A 17,523-nucleotide genomic window follows, 5' to 3' on the forward strand; every position below is an offset into this window, starting at 1 on the left:
ACATTCGCGGGCAAAACTGCAGAGCACAAGAAAAAAAACGTGCACACGCATAGAAAGCGACGGGAGCAGACGAACGCATTGCCGGCCGAAGCGATAAGAGCGAAAGCGCCCCTTCTGGAGCAACGAATGAAGCGAATAAAAAAAGATATTGGACATGGAAAAAAGGAAAATAGCGGAAAACACATTTTATTTCTACACACAATTGCATCACTTTATTACTATTTCGGTTGAAAAGATAAAGCTGCATGTGCAAAAGTTGCTTGATTTCTACTTGGCGCTACCACTGTCATGGCGACGCTTTGCTTTCAATACCGAAACAGGTCGCACTGTCACCTCACTGCTGGGCATCTCGGCCAGCCGCGGAAACTATACCTGATACGGCACGATTTGCCTGGCATACGTGTACCGTGTCGGGATTCACCAGGATTCGATGCTGGAAACTATATTGACACCGCGAAACGACACGACGATACAGAAAGGATGCACGGACAAGCGCTGATACACATACTTGGTCTTCGGACTGCACTGTGTACCAAATAAATAAATATCGTTCCTACATCGCGCTACACTAATTTAGGGGCATTCCCGTCAGACGAAGCTGCGGGACGCGCTCTGTTTCGGTATTGCCTCGACCGACCTTTGTAATTCGATTATGAATATCTGGAATTCGGTGGGATTTTCAAGATTGAAAAAAAAAGTGGGATTGCATTAAAATGTGACTGCCTCCAATTTCGCCACAAGGCGCTAGTAAAAGAAAGCTCACATTATTAGCGGCAACCTCAGTCGATCCTATAGAAACTACTCTGCAAAAACCGCACGTTCGCTGCGCTTAGAAATTATTTCATAAAACATTTGCATGAACCCTGTGCATGAGCAGTACACTACTGCAGCAATCTTGTCAGGGCTGGTAATTTTTCCATTTTTTTTATTAGCAGCCTCTAAATAGCCCCTAAGCACACGAGTGCACCTGTTGGTTAGCGGCTTCGCCGCAAGCTCGAGCACGTCACCTCCGACTTCTTATTGCGTTACTTTTTTATAAGGCAACTCCAGGCAAATTCTCGCCGTCGCCGTGCTGTTCTCTTTGAACAGCACGGCGATTCGGGTGTGATAAGAATGAGCAGGCCGCATGCCGTGTTCTGCGGATGCGAGAAAAAGCGCGCGAAGGTGAGCCAAGAGCGATGGTGGCTTGATGGGAACCGTCCCCGCGCGGCCGCAACGTTGGAAGACACGTGATCAAGCTTTAGCAGGATACAACTCAAGTCTGCAGTGAAGCCCCGCCCACGCCCTCATAACCGCCAACCACTGTTCCTCCGCGAGGCTGCAAATAGTTCGTACTTCAAACTTTCCCTGTTACCTAAATAGGGCGGTAACCACAAAAATAAAATTATAAGCGCGTTATTGTACACGTTTTCACTCGTCTATTATAGTGGAACGGTGAAAGCCTTATACTTCATTTAACTGAAATAAAACACTTGATTCGCTGCAACTATATATTGCCAAGTTTCACTTCACTTGGCAGTGAAGTTTCGTGAGCAAAACGGGATTAGCAGCAAAATGAACTGTACCGTGGACTTTTGAAGAGTGGAATGCTCAGACTCCATAAACATTGTCCATGTCTGTCGAACACCTCATCGCTTCCGCCGATGAAAAGACTCAAGAACAGCAGACGCCCCGGAGGTATCAATAATAATAATAATATTTGGGGTTTTACGTGCCAAAACCACTTTCTGATTATGAGGCACGCCGTAGTGGAGGACTCCGGAAATTTTGACCACCTGGGGTTCTTTAACGTGCCCGGAGGTATCAAGTATGACGCCATTTTAAGATGGTCGCATGACGACGATTTTGTCTGCTTCTGTGATTGGCTGGCGGGGTAACAACTTGGCACGGTCCGTGTGCCTTGGTTACCGACTGTTGTTTTTTTTTAAAGGGCCCCTGAAACGGTTCGGACAAATTTTGTAGACGCGTGGGGTACAGCTTAAGTAGAACATTCGCACCACAATTTGAGTGAAGCGTTACGTATTAATGGAGCTACAAGCGATTAGAAGTTACCCTCCTCCCCATCCACGCTTTTCCTCCTCAACTCGTTCGCCGAGCGAGCGGGGCTACGCTCCGCCTTCACTGGTCCTGCGTCACGATGCGACGTCACATCGTCCACTTCCGTTTGTTTTGGAGCCCGCCCCCGCCTACGCGAGACCTCTCCGCTAGCCGCTTGGCTATCGACCCCAAGCGAGAGCTATCGAAGCAGCGTGCGTTGCGAGCATTCTGTCGTAGCGCCGAACGTGTCTGGTATTCCGCTAACCACAGGCAAGCTGGTCATTTCGGCAAATCATTGGAGGCATAAACTCAAGCTGATGAAGGAACTTTGGCGTAGACGTACGTGAGCGGCCTGATCGGTCTACACGGTCCAGACACTTGTTGGCGCAGCGCTTAACCAGCCAAACAAAGCGCTAATATTGCTCTAACCAAGTGTAAAACATTTTAAACATTTATAAAAACAACGTGTCGATGATTACACTCCTGCGAAAAATACGCACCAGCAGCAAAGAAGAATACGCTTCGTTGCTGCTACTGTGTATGGTTGCGCTCTATGCCACCAGGTGGCTGCACCGTGCAGACCATTCACATTTGCCCTTCTGCTCATCTCGGCTCATCCCGTTACGGCACAGTCAAGCGGCCAGACCCTGTCCCCTTGCGCTTACGTTTGCCCTAATACGGGACTCGCGAAACGCTGTTGCGTTAGTAATCTTCCGGTGTAAAGTGACGGCCACAAACGCGCAAATCCTGGCGCCGATCGGATAGCGGTAGTCCGATGCGCAGCAGCCAGTTCGCTCGTACGCTGCCTTGCAGAGGGACACGATGTCGCAGCTTAACATATTGCCAGTCGCTACGTTTGCAGTCCACAAGGCAACAAAGTCGAATCATAGTGCTCGCGAAAAGACTGAGACCAACTGTGACCGCGGAGCTCTCGTCAAAATGGAGTACGTTGTAACACAAGCAGACGACACTTGCTGTGTGCCGGAAGTGCTTAATGTACTGAAAAATTGTTCTTGTGCATTCTCTTTATGTTACTTTCTTTTCATAAAAACAAATTAACTAACATTCCAACTATTACGAAGATTATTTGTTTACCATAAAGTTGGAAAAATTATCGATCACGCGCCCTTGTCAGCCAATCGGATAGCTCGCCCCACTGACGTCGTATGGGTGATTTCGGTCATATGGGTAGGGGCGGCTTAAAATTCCGCCGAGCAGTGCGCTGCGATCGGCAGCGATGTGCATTTTTAAAACCTTATAATAAATTACACGTTTTACGCAGAGCACTTAGATGTGTCAATTAATGATCAGAAGGACCTACTCTAACGACTCAGTACGTTTGTAGAAAATCGTCAAAAGCGTTTCAGGGTCCCTTTAAAGGGGTGGAGACATCAAAATTTTCGTTCATGCGTTTGTTGATTCAAACGTAGCGTCATGCTTCAGGGAGCACGATACACACAGCGGGATTCATATATATCCGATAAATAATTTAATAATAGCATTATTATACCGAGCGATTTCGGTTTCGGTTTCTGGGCTCCGGGGGATGCTATGACGTCACAGAGGAGGAAACGCAACATGGCTTGCTCACGTGGGCCACAAAAAATAGTGACGTAAAACTATGCTACGTCGTCTGCTCGCGCATACGCGTGCTCTGCTAGCAGAGGTCAACAATTGGTGATTCGAAGTGCATGTCACGATTATTATAATTATTGCGAAGAGCGACAACAACGGTAAGAAATTATTGCGGCTTGTGAGAGTCGGTGATTCATTCCGAAGCGCCGTTTAGCTTTGAGTGAACCGGAAAAGGCCTAGCGACGATATCGGCGGCGCTGAACGATGAGAGGCGGTGAAGCTGCCGTCGGTGTCAGATTGACCACTCCTCGCTCGCTGATTGGCCGCTTCGCCGTACGGCTGCCGCACAAATGGGTCCCGGGCCCGTCCTCTCTACGGCAAGGAAATCTCGCCGTTCGCGAGCAAAACCGCCGTCGCACGGGCGCCCGCGAACGGCAAACGGCGTGCGGCGAGTTTCCGTGCCGGCAACGTGGACGGGCCCTCACATCGGGAAAGGCCAAGCGAACGACAGACCGCTCCGAGCTGCCGAACTATGCGACTATGCGAGGAGAGAAGCGGACAACACGAACGCCGCATATTCCTGGTCGCTTTCGGAGTCGGCCGGTTAGTGTTACACTCACGCACGGCAACTCGCCGCACGCAGTTTGCCATTCGCGGGCCGCCGTGCGGCGTTCGTGTTGTCCACTTCTCTCCTCTTGTGTCCGTGTCTGCACGCTTTCTTTGCATTAAGAAAGGATTTCTATATGCCTGTAGCTCGGTCATAGTGGAGATTATGCTCGGTCGCTCGGCTCAGCAGGCTCCGTAATCGGCATTTCATCGCTACTCATCATACGTCACGTTTTTGTGCTAGTGTGCTATGACGTCAATATTTTCGTTCCTCCTATGTGACGTAATAACTGCCGCGCTAGCGATGGGTCTCGACTACGAGAAGGAGTTTTTAACGACTTTTTGGAGCTGAATTAAAATTATTTTGAAATGTTTGCAGAGTCCAATACCTCGTTCTGGGTGTCCTTGCATACGGAAGCAGCCTACAACATGCTTTTTATAGCCTCAAAATTTGGTGTCCCAACCCCTTTAAGTTGGAGAGCGTCCCCTCTATAGCCCTGTCGTGGCTGTACATGGCTGTCCGCGCGCCCGATCTTGAGAGTTAATCTGCGGCGGGTGAAAACTCTGAGTGAGAGCGTAGATGGCTGGTAGGCTTCATGCGCGCTATCTTCCCGAGCAACTAGTTTTCGAAGTCGCGTTATCTAAGTTTCGGAGACGTGGTGAAGCCTGCGGCAGCACGAAGCATTCCCTCCCCGCAGCCGGCGCTCTTCATGCCGGCGTTGTCACAGCGAGTGGTCGTGGTCATCGAGTGAGATCTGTGTGAGACGTTTCATTAGGCGCAGTTCTTCAGCGTGAATTAAAGACTCAGCCGCGCACAGGCTCTTCGGAAGAATATTGACTCACTAATAAATGAACGTGTCTGTCTGTCTCTCGCTCTCGCCCAGGTGCAAGGCGAGCGATCAAAAGCGGTCCCCATCTGCCCAGGCATCCAACACAGAGACGGAACCAACGCGAGATGTCGCTGCCACATTCCTGTGAATAAACATTTTTCCATTGCCGTCGGCGGTTCCGTGCAGCACATACGTTCGAGACTCAAGACTGACCTCAACCCCATTTCGACTGGGACTTGTTACGCCACAAACAGCGGCGATGTTGGTTCATGTGCCCTTCTTGAGTCGTGTTCTCTTTTTTTTTTTCGCCGCACTATTCCAAGACGGAACTGACCACGAGTTCCACTAATTATTAAGGAGATTTGTCTTTTTCGTGATCGTACGCGTTTAGATACGCTCGGCGTGTTATATTAATGCACAGACAGGCAACAGCCGAGCGGAGCGAGCTCGAACACAAACAATCACCGTCTTCTTCGTCTTCTGCTGGAGCCCGTATTTGTCACTACACCAATGCTACGTAAGTTTACCGCCCCGCATAGACTGCAACGACCGAAAACATTTCATCTTTGGGACATCCGTATGACAACCCGACATCCACGTACCACTTCGAAGACAAATAGGACGCACGGCGGACGTCGAATTTCGAACATCCTATCAAGGACGTCTTAAAAATGTCGCATCTGGGCTTTTTTAGCGATTAAGATTAGAAACGCAAAGTTCGGTTGAATAACCTGGCCGAAAGCCTTACAGTTTGATAATAGATGAAGTTTTGCTAGGTAAGACGCTAAACGTGCATGAAAAAAATTACATGCAGAATCTCCTGTTATACAAATGATGCGTAAGCATTTGTTACTGAACGCGTGCTGTTTGGTCGTTCACTGCTGCATTTCGCAAAACTGCGAGAAACACCGCGACAGAATCGTGAAACGCAGAAGCGCGGTTTCAACACCGAAATGTCAACTGAGACATCAGCATGAGACGGCGAAGAGGCGAATAGTAGCAGAGTTCGCGCGCGTTATAGATGACTCCCAGACGATGTGGACGTGGGATGAAATTACGAGAGGTTTTGTGAATTAAGCAAATATACAAAACATATTTATGTACACTGTCTCTTGCTTAGTTCTTGTTGTGTTTCTTCTTTCCCTTCAAATTTGAGGATGGTGCATTTGGATGGTGCCGCTGCTTCACGGAAGATGAGCGCTGGCCGAGACGTGCTGTAGTACGTGGCGTAATTGAACAGGATCGCGTTTGGTAGGCCTCGCATGTATAGACGTCCTCGACGACGCTGTTTTCTCTTTTGTGAACTGTTATCAACCATACTCCGGCGGCGGCTGTGTATGGCGCGGCCGCGCGGGCCTTATCTTGTAAGCGATCTGCGATGGGGACACAGTACTCCGAGTGCTGATAGCTTTGTGTGCGCAGTGCTCCCGCCGCTTAGTTCGCCTTGAAGCGAGAGGCAGCACGAAGGTCAATTCGCTCGCTGCCGCGGGCCATATCATGAAAGCGATTGTCTCACGTAACGGGCGGACGGGTTTCCTCGTTGGGTAGGCATGGAAATGGTTGCACATTTAGTTCTTTCAATTATTATAAGAAACAATTAAAGAAAATTTTTAATTCTGGGGTTATATGTGCCAAAACCACGATATGATTATGAGATGCGCCATATAGTGGGGGACTCTGCATTAATTTCGACCACCTGGGGTTCTTTAACGTGCGCTCAATGCAAGGCACACGGGTGTTCTTGTATTTCAGCCCCATTGAAATACGGCCGCCGCGGCCAAGATCTGATCCCCCGCCGCTCTTGGGCTTAGCAGCGCAACATCAAAGCCACTAAGCCACTGCAGCGGGTCTAAAAAAATGAAAGAGTACAAATAGGTCTGTAGTTATCGCTGAAGTTCACGATCGCCTTCTTTTTTTTGTAAACATCTGTTAATTACGAATATTCAGATAATTAGGAAATGCGCCAATGAGAGAGCGCATAGTAACCCTGTGGGCCAATCAGAGCTGACAAGATGGCGAATTATACAATGTGGTGAAATTCGACAGGTGTCCAAAATAGCACCTCAGGCTTATGCTTCGCGCAGACGGACAAGCGCGGTGCTCAGATCACGCGGGTCCATATCGTGTTTTCCATTATTTTTCCATTATACCGATGCACGCCGCACAAATAAACTGCAACGAAAGCCCGCGCGCTCTTCTCTTCGGAGTCTCTGGGGGTGCAAGAGTGAGTGACGTCATACACTACGGCGTTTCCACACAACTCTGGGCCGTCCAGCAGGTCCACGACGCCGCCAGGAAACTCAACCTCCCGGTTCCGTCGTGGGAGACGCCCACTCCATGAGAGCCCGCAGCTCTCGTGGCCTGCAGGACCTGAATAAAGTTGATTTCCTTCCTTCCTTCCACACATCTCACGCAGTGCTCCTAGCTTGAGCGCTGCAGATGAAAGAACTCCGAGATTCCAGTTGCCAATTCCCATGCCAAAAACATGCAATGCGCGGTAACACCAGGCCCCTACCTAGGCGTGCCCCTCGAACATTATCGTGATAGCAAAGAATATTGGGACAATGATGTAGTGCGAGTGAAAACCCAGACCGGCAAATGGGGAGGGCATAAATTTTCAATGTTTGCAAGAGCCACCGTGTGTTCTCTGTTTTTAGTCGCTAAAATCTTTTACGTGATGCAAGCGCTATGTCTGACAAGGATGTCTGTGCGAAAGCTGCATAGAGTATTTGCGACGTTTATTACGTACAACGTATTACGTATAACGTACAAGTCGTAGTAACCTGTTCCATAAAGCGCTGAATGGTGGGCTGGGGTTGTCACATTTGTTCCTCAAACAGATTGTAAACAGGTTTCTTTTTTGCGTGATCAAGAGGATGCTTTTCTGAGAACAATGATTCAAGCTTGACTGCTCGATTCATTGCCTGATTATGTAGTGTCGTCCATGTATGCGGGGCCAATGCCTTTAAGTGCTTTTTTGCGTGAAGTCGTCCAGTCTTTCCAAATACTAAAAGCAAGATTTTCTAGTGAATACCTGGCCGCTGTTACTAGTAAGTTGTATAAAGATCTTGCTGATGAATTCTTGCCTGTACCGTTGTATCGTACAGTATTTGTTTTAGGTTCAGAACGAAATGTTCTTGAGAGAGTTAAACGAATGCCGGTAACAGCTTCTGTTAAATCTTTCTTTTTTCAACTACATACAGGCACTCTCCCAGTGAAACCGTCGTTGCAAAGCAAAGGCATTTTTGTACCTTGGTCTGTGAATTGCTTTGTATGCAAAAAACCGGAGACGATCGAGCATATCTTTCTGGACTGCCATGACAAAGTGTTTTGTGGGATATTCTAAAATACAGCTTTAAAAAGGATTTGCCGTTAAGTGCTTTCGGGATACGCTTCCTGCCATGCGCGGAACCAGAGGGCGTGCCTGTCGATTGCCTCTGTGCATGCGTAGCGTGTGGCGAACGCGTATGGATATTATGGCGTTTTTCACTGGTCGATTCGGAGCAGGATTTCTTGCTCCGTGGCAACGAATCCGAATTTCACTGGTCGATCTGGAGCGAGTTCGCGCGTTCCACTGGTCGTTTCGGATCAACTCGCTCCGCGCCGGATCGCTCTGACTTGCTCCGCCGCCGAGGCGCGGATTCGGGCGGAAATAGTTCGCGTCACTTCCGGCTTCAAGCGAAATCGGTACCGGGTTGGTGCGCACAACATTGTGTTGCTTCGCAAGATGGCTGCGTTCGGTGCTGCTGCAGCGCTCGCGTTTAGCGACGAGAGCGCGGACGAGAGCGATTACGAAGTGACGCAGGTGCTGTACGAAGACTTCTATGCACGTTGTCCATGCACAGTCCCTGCTGGCGCGACATGGAAATGACGGGCTATGCGACTGCCACGGTCAAATTACACACGGGGGACGGCGAGTTTGGTTGCCGTGGAAACGTACAGAACGGAAGTAGGGCAAGGTTTTCAGAACCGGTTCGTGCGACGTGTACACAGACTTCCTGTGGGATCCGCCGCGGAGCGTTTTTGCGCTCCGCTGGCCGATTCGGATTCCTGAAACCCGAGCGCTCGCTCCAGGATTTCGGCGGCCGCTCCAGATCGACCAGTGAAAAACGCCATTAGACATGAGCGCATTGTTCAGGCCCCAGCACATGAATACTTCATTGAAAGTGTGCTATATATACGTGAATTTTTCTGTGCACAGAGTGATCCTCCTGATTGGCTAAGTGCTTTGGACAAAGTGGCTAGCCTACATCGTTTTTATCACAACACACTGGTCCGGCATTGACTAGCTTTTTTCTGTTTTTTATGGCCATGTAATATTCACATTGTACCTTCTTTTACCAAGCCGTTAATAAAAAATGAAGAAAAAGCCTGGTTAGCTCAGATGGTAGAGCGGCGGTCCCGGGTTCCAGTCCCGGACCATGACGAATTTTTCTTCAACTCCGAGGCTTTTCTATCGAGGAACCCGTACGGGTTTCCTTTGTAGTAATTGCTACGAACGGGTGGATGCCTGATTTTCCTTTTATTAACTATTTCATTTAGGAGCAATCTGGAGTAGATACAATTCCATTCTGAAACAGTTTGGAGCGGACCCATCTTAATTTTTGAGCAATAATGGAATATGGTAGAGCATTTCGAAACCACGACGAAACAGAATAAACCAACACGAGCGCTGTACTGTAACTGTCTTAAGCAACGTGTTAAGCTGAATTTTGAAGCAGGCTACCCCAATACTGAAGCCGCCTGGTGCATGCAAATTTTGCTAGTAGTGGCTCTAGATTTTTAATTAGTGGTAGCAACCAGAAAACTATGCACTCTGCAATAGTTAGTCCGAGATTTCGAATAGTAGCCCGACATTTTTCTTCAATGTTTCGGCAGTGTGGGTGAAGTGTATCGTAATGCGCTTCACCAACAGACCGTACGGAGAAGCCAGAGTTATGAACTACTGTTTTATTATTGCGATAACAATTATACGGACACTCCAGGCCCATTTCTGCAGTTGGCGTCGCCGTGATGTTCCGCATAAAGTCCAAGGGTGATAACATCGTCGCGCACGCCGTATGCGCGAGTGAAAACGGGCGAAGGTGAACCGACGATGGCGGCTCAATCTCGCGCGCACAAGGGAGGACAGCGGGGAGAATGCGTGCAGTCTTTCGTCGTACGCAAGGCACCATGCAGGGAGAGGGGGAGTGTTCTACTCCGGCAGCTTCTGCGTATGGCGCGGGCCCTATCATGAAACCTACCTGCCATGGGGACAGAGTGCACACGCCGAGTGCTGATAGCTTCGTGTGCGCTGTTTTCGCCGCTTAGTTCGCGTTGAAGCGAGAGGCAGCACGAAAGTCAATTTGCCCGCCGCTGCTGCCGCAGTTCCTCGCTCCAGCGTTTTAAAAGCGAGTGCGCGCGATGATCGTGCGAGACGTGTTCCTGTTCGCTTGTGTGCGCCTGACACCATAATTGTTAATTTACTTAGTAAGCAATTGTTTACAACTTTATAAGGCCGATAAAACTATTATTCTTAGTACAGCTATCAACTAATCGATGCTTTGTCTTTCGGGCAATTTGGCGCAGGTAATTTGCGTTTGTACAAAATGGCGCAATTGGCGCAGGAGTCCCATCCCTGCTCCTTTCGAGTTCAATAAATGAAACGTCTGCGATTTCAAAAAGAACAGAAAGACAGTTTCATCCTTGCGCTGCCAGTCTAAATAAGACAATTGCGCGTTGCTGCGCCTGGCCTCCGAGATAAAAAAGCGTAGCGTACCGCGACCGCCACGGGGTGTCGCCACAAGCCGTCTCGCGTTCAACCTTTTGAACGGGACCAGAGTCATTGTTCCCTTGCACTCCCCCTTGCCGTCTCCCCTCTGTAGCTTCCAGGGCACAAGTTAGAATGAAAGAAGTCACTGATCAATCGGATAACTTTGATAACGATTCGATTTTTTTTTCTGGCAGGAGACCTGTGAAGCGACGTAATAGTGATGCAATTATATTCGTTAAAGTGTTTCAAGGCACCTTTAAGCATCCAGACGACATATCCCTGCACACTCTTTTTTTCGGAAAGACGAGGAAACCAGGCAAGTGCAGGCAGTAGCTTTGTGCCCTTGTATCGCCCTCATCACTGCGTCTACCTCTCTGAACACTCTAACAGTTGTCCACGTAGAAACCCAGTGTATAGTTTATATACTACTCGTGCAACTAATTGACTCTCACGAACAGCAAATTTACGCTACTTGTACTTCCAAGACACAGATTTGCACAGTAAATAAACAAAAAAAACTAATAAATGGGCCTTTCAACTCCCAGTTTCTATAGGTCACTCATTTGCACCTTCAACAGAATAACGTGGGCTTCAATGTGACCTCGCATCTGAGAAAAAGACACACCTAAGCAAAGTCACAAAATATTATCGTCATTTAGATGCCAACACTGCGCTTTTTGTGCACAACTTTTTGTATTAATCCACCGCAGAATAAATGTGAAGCTAATTTTCTGGTCGTTACATTGCATGCCAATTTGACACACCATTTCCAGGAAAAAAGCACACCGATGCTTTCGACGTTTCCTGGCTTTTGGCTCTGCATCCATACCACTGTGGTTATACACAATACGCGGCAACCGATATTGTATACAAGTGTCACACGGCGCATTTTTGTTTACAATGAAGCCAGATCCAGATTGAACTTCCTGGTCATGACTGGCTCACTTGAGCAAGCTGCAGGAGGGAGCCAATCGCAATTCCAGATCAGGATCGATTGTTACTGAAAATGGCCAAGACAATGGCACAGATGTTGAATGATGGTTTGTTGAATATTTTCGGACTCAATGCACAAGCCACGTCATGAACATTATTTCTGTTTCCCTGGCTATCTACAACTGCCATTTGACCGCCAAGGTTGACTAAAACGAAAATTTTAAGCTACGACTTGAGTCTTGCAGTGCATAAAAGTGATCTGATATGGTGCAGTCATGCAAGAAATGAAGTCTTGCAGTGCATAAAAGTGATCTGATATGGTGCAGTCATGCAAGAAATGAAATCGGTCTAGCCAGAATTCAAATATGAGTGGCGATCACAGTTGCCACTGGAGATTTGTAGTAGCAGTGTTTCACAAAAGCAGGCACATCATTTACCGCCATGCTACACCGTCACGCCGGCAACAGGATGTACAAAATGGATACGTGGCGTTACCACTGGCAGAACCAGAGTGTGGGGAGGGCCTGGGGGCCCACCATCGCCCTCCTGATGGATCCCCGAGGAACCCATCAACAATGTCAGAAACACCGAAAAGTCCCAAACATAGCATTCTTTTATTAGATGCGCGAACAGAGTCATTCACACAGTCCTGGATGCACGAAAAATAAGCGCCTCCGTGCAAATGGTGACCACAAGCACGTATGTTCACAGCGAGTGTGCCCCAACATCCCGCAAGGCACACAAAGAATTAAAAACAGACCAGCTTCCCGCCCATGACCTGTCTGCAGCGTGCAACCTGGTCTGTACACGCAACAAAGTAAACTGAGGTGCTTCCAGAGAGAGTGAGAGACGAACAAGGTGGCACACCCTCAACTCGACATGTTTACAACAGAGTCTTTCTCTCATTTGCATTTTTCTTGAGAATTCACAGTGCTGGCAGGGATGAACAGTGTAGAGGAAAGAAAAAACACTTTGATATGAATGTTCCTGCACGTCTAGCCTGGAGTCGTCTGACATCTTGAAGTGGCATTAAAGGAAACTCACAGCAGCTGTGATAAGATAAGCTGTGCAGGGGGGCCCTTGCGTGCCTACATGGCTTGGTGAAACCGTGTGACACTGAGTTGAGATGCACCCTGAAAATTTTTAGCCCCCTTTGGTGTGTAATTTGTTATGCAGCAGTCCTCGTGTACATGTCCTATCTTCACCAAGTACTTCCCAGCTAGAGACAATGTGTGTAGCATTCCCGGTACAAAAGAAAGTACTAGAAATGAAGTCCGTGAGAAATGCACTTTCAAGTAACAAAATTACACAATAAAAGGCGTATCACTGATCCTACGAGCACACAGTAGTGATCAATGAAATAGTTTCACATGATGCATAAAAGACAAATTTTTATGCTGTGACAAACGCACAGGCTTGCATTTAGCCTCTGAAAGACAATGTACCTGCCTGTGCAATTCAAACACCAGATCAGCACACATTGCAAGGCAATGTTGTTAAAAAGTGCCCGAAACAAAACAAGAACGCCTGGTAATAAACACAATGAACAACGTCAGAACCTAACAACCGAAGTGCAATGTGTCAAAGGCACAAAGAAATATACTCTGTAAGCTATCTGTCCATGCTACTTTGGGGTCACCTAATGCAATCAAGATGCATGAAAACCACAATACTTGCCTAGTTTGCCTCTATGTGCATGCCTTGGCTGTTGTATAGCTCTTCAGCATGGAACAATATGCATTATGGTTTTCAATTAAGACTTTTTAACTTGAAAATGACCTGGAACCCCACAGAACCTTTTGCAATCTTGAAAACAACTGCCTTTGTATAACAGTAGCACAGGCTTAACTCACCAGTTGCCTAAAGTACTTGCGTTGAGCTCATTTAGAACATGGGCCAGCTTGAGATCCTTTACAGCTAATAGAATGTATAATTGAAGGGACACTATATGAAAATATTAAGCCAAGCTAGTTCGATAGATTATCTGTCTAGAAGTCGTCTTGAGTGCCAATGTGTCATTTTGTTTGTCGAAAACTGCTGCCGAAGGTCCCGTTACGGCTCCTCAATTTGAACGGCCTGTGCTAAAACACACAAGTTGACGTCACCTCCATGTGACCTCCCTCTATAGCGCTCTCCGTGAATGAGTCAGTGCTAACGTCGCAGGGGTGCTACCACAGTCCACAACAGATGGCGTCACTACAATTTTCCATTTCCGTCATTTTCTCGCTTACAAAAGCTCCGTTCTTGCTAGGAATGACAAATTCGTTATTACAGAAACCTAATTTTTAAATCTAGCTTGATTTAATATTTCGATTTAGTGTCCATTTAATAAACCACCTTACAATGAAGGGATAGCCTCCTCAACTGAGGGTCAGCTTGTACAAAGACTCCAAATGACCGCTGAAAAGGCACCAAGCATGGGCAAAGACTACATTAAGAGGTAAAAGATTTTGCCTCACAGCATCAAAATCTATCCACATAAGTTTTGCTGCATGAACCAGTCTGCCATACCACTGTTCAAGCAATTTTTTCAAAGTTCATAAGATTCGTTATTGCAGCAAGCCTGTTCAATATTTTCCAAGACCTAACCAATGTGTTATAAGGCAGGAACTGCCAAGCCAGAATAATTGAGTTTTAGAAGTAGTTGCCCAAAGTGGCCTTGCATACCGAAAAACCTAAATTTCCTTACATACATTTTATGCTGCTTTGTACTCTTTGAAGTATTTTGTACATCAAGACAAGCGAAACATTTATAAATAGCACCCCCAGGCATCTTTGCGTACCCAAAGCCCCACGGGCTGCTTGTTTTACACTACTTTTGCAATCCTTTGTATACTTTTTGTGATATTTTGTACACCCGGTGGTTTCCATACTATAACTTTCAGTGCACAATACCTAAAACTTCCTAATAGCATTTCCAGAGTTCAGGCTGCCCATTTCTGAAATGCCCTAATGGCTGGTCACCTCGGGCCTCTGAACAAAAAGTTAAAAGTGAGCATTCAAAAGCACAATCAAAAGAAACTGTACAAATTTTGAGCACCAATAGTTGTTCAAAGCATACAGAAAAGCATAAAACACCTCAGTTAGGGAAAATTGAAATATATATATATATATATATATATATGTCTATTCAAAATGACTTCAAACCAAGAACACACTTGAGTAAATGAGAGAAGACACCACATCACAAGTGTGCTATGCTACGAATGAACCCATTCCAACCAGGAGCATTATGTGAGCGCACATTGTTCATGTTAATAATATGGAATAAAACATTACCAGTTTCTGAAACAATCAAGTGTAGCTGCTGAGGATACGGTATGCATAAAGCAAAACTCCAATATTCATTGATGTCTCGTATCAGCTCGGCCACATAAAAAGCATATTTTTAGCAAAATTCAATAATACTGCTGCATTTATTCTGCCACATGGTTAACGCATCTGCAATGTGATCCAATGAACCACAAGTCTTCCTCTTGTGGAGAAACAGCTTTATCAACGAAACAGTGCTCTACAGGCAAAGCCATTCCCACCACATTATGCAACAAACTCGGGACAATTAAAAATCTAAGAGGCATATTTAAATGGCAGCGTGAACTGCAAATCGTTCAAAAGCCTTACCACAAACATCATCATTTCCACTGAAATATAACTGACACAGCATAACCACAGAGGGCAGCACTGCAGGAATCCTGACGTCTGCATGCACAGTTTAGATACACACAAAATCCCACAAATACCGAAGTGGTTGACAGAACTTCCAGTCCTGTTGCATTTTATGTAACCTACTAAAGTGTTGTAAACGTGATTGCAAAGACCATAATTTACCAATAAAACGCAAAGATAATTATCGGCAACACTGCTGCACATTCGAGTGCTATGACTGAAAACTCGAGGTGCAACTCCAAACAGAGAAACGAAACCCAATACACAAAAAAGGCCAACCAAACCACATGCAAGCTTGCCCACTCTTTTAAAAGTGGCAAACTATGTTGGTCACTTCAGCCCAAAGATGCTGCTAGGCATTGTCAACCGAAAGTGGTATTTTAACCAAGCCAGCTGGCCCTGCACACTAGTTCGTCAATGGGGCACATTGACTTTTTGCCAACCTATTCAGATACAACATAAGAAAGGCTTTCTGGTAAAACCTGCAGCCATATTATCGAAACTAAAGAGCAACCAACAAGTGGCACACTGTAACACCCAAACAGAACTGCCCGAATAAAGTGTTTGAAGTCATTCCCTCACATAGCCTATTGCCTTTGCTTCTAGTGCTTAAAGAACTGGTAAATGCTTACTTTACACAGCTTCCTTCCAGCCGCCACTAGCCAGGAGAACAAAAAAAATGTTGGTGTTAACTCTGTTGTACAGTCAAGGAGCCATATAGAAGCAGCATTTAATTAGCTGTCCAACTCGAGAAATCAAAACTTGTGGCCGGAATCCTAAAGCAGCTCACAGCACTGTGCAGGCATCATGCTGAACAGAAATGTCATGCTCTACACAAGCCTACTTGAGAAGGCGATCAGTCTTGTCACGAATTGTCTAAATGCAGTAGTTTCCTGGACTCTTCTAGGCACAGGGGCTTTATATTACTTCTTCAAGGCCCGCCAAGAAAGAGCTGAGACATCAGCACTCATGGCTCACTAACTACCATAGGCACCAATGCTCGTAAAAGCATGCCTCCCCCCCCCCTTCAAATTGCTCTCTTTTACAAAGATGGTTCTTGTGCTTTGTCACCTTCCACACCAACAGCCCAGCTGCAGGGAAAAACTGCACTGTTTCCTTTGCAGCACAAGGGCCCTTCCTGCGCGATGTACATCAGGGGGAACACGCTGCGTCTTTAACCTTGCTGCCACGAGCAGTCAGTCCCTTATTCCAACAAAGCATGCGCTACCTCCAGGCAAAAGAACCCCACACAACGGCAGAACGTCCCGAGTGGTACTCACTTGCCCACTCAACATTTTTCGCGGCATCAGTTTCGCACCAAAGAAGCCCCAGGGTCAAATTGGGAACCTTGTCTACCAGTCTTAGTGTACAAGGACACCACTTGAAGAAATGAGACGTCCCGAGTGCCGAGGGCAACTCTCACTCTCTCCGAGCGTGCCACGACATCGGCATGCAGGTGGCCCCCCGTTCAGGCTCCATTCATGCGACATGGCTGCACGTGGGCAACAACCACAGACGAGACATCCAAGTGCACTGGACCATGCTCCACACACACTGGGCGCTCAAGTGCAGGTCACCAACCACATCCCTGTCCACACAGAGGTGTCGCACAGGGGCGGTGATGTGGGCACCACCCGGGTGAAATTCAGTTCCAATGTGGCGACAAGCTCGCACTGGCACGTTTCCCACTCTTACAGACATCGACACCCTCACACACACTCAGACAAGGAGTCTGGGCGCTGGTACCGCACCACCACTCTCGCTGATTCACATGAGGGCCCAGTTCGTTGACGAAAGACCTGTCGACTGCTCGAGAGCGTGCGCCACCTGCTCAGGTATGCCGTGCGAGAGCCACAGGTGCTGCAGCTGCTCGTAGCGCCGCGGGCAAAGGTGCAAGGGGTTGCCGCGCATCAGGCCTGCATCGGTCTCACCATATTCGTCAACGTATGGGGGCGGAAGGTAGCAGCCTGAGGGGGAAAACATGCCACGGAGCATACACGTAATCAGTGTTACACCATGGTAGCGTGAACTACAGTAGACTTCCGTTAATTCGTCTCCGGCTAATTCGAACTTTCAGTTAATTCAATCTCGACCGAAGGTCCTGGCCAGCGTCCACATATTCAC

The 17,523-nt window shown here is 47.3% G+C and overlaps 2 protein-coding genes across 4 annotated transcripts in view; one reads left to right on the forward strand and one right to left on the reverse strand.

Annotated features, from left to right (window-relative positions):
* LOC142564564 (neuropeptide Y receptor type 2-like) overlaps positions 1-5,216 on the forward strand; it is a 42,054-nt gene extending 36,838 nt beyond the window's left edge. For both annotated transcript variants that reach the window (XM_075675611.1, XM_075675612.1), the window contains exon 3: positions 5,103-5,216. In XM_075675611.1, the coding sequence (XP_075531726.1) occupies positions 5,103-5,196 (94 nt within the window). In that variant the 3' untranslated portion in view covers positions 5,197-5,216. The remainder of the gene's footprint in view (positions 1-5,102) is intronic.
* Positions 5,217-12,328: 7,112 nt separating this feature from the next.
* Ubr1 (Ubr1 ubiquitin ligase) overlaps positions 12,329-17,523 on the reverse strand; it is a 63,727-nt gene continuing 58,532 nt past the window's right edge. For both annotated transcript variants that reach the window (XM_075675617.1, XM_075675618.1), the window contains exon 27: positions 12,329-17,366. In XM_075675617.1, the coding sequence (XP_075531732.1) occupies positions 17,167-17,366 (200 nt within the window). In that variant the 3' untranslated portion in view covers positions 12,329-17,166. The remainder of the gene's footprint in view (positions 17,367-17,523) is intronic.

The sequence above is a fragment of the Dermacentor variabilis genome, chromosome 11, assembly GCF_050947875.1.
Source record: "Dermacentor variabilis isolate Ectoservices chromosome 11, ASM5094787v1, whole genome shotgun sequence".
In the NCBI taxonomy this organism is placed as follows: domain Eukaryota; kingdom Metazoa; phylum Arthropoda; class Arachnida; order Ixodida; family Ixodidae; genus Dermacentor; species Dermacentor variabilis.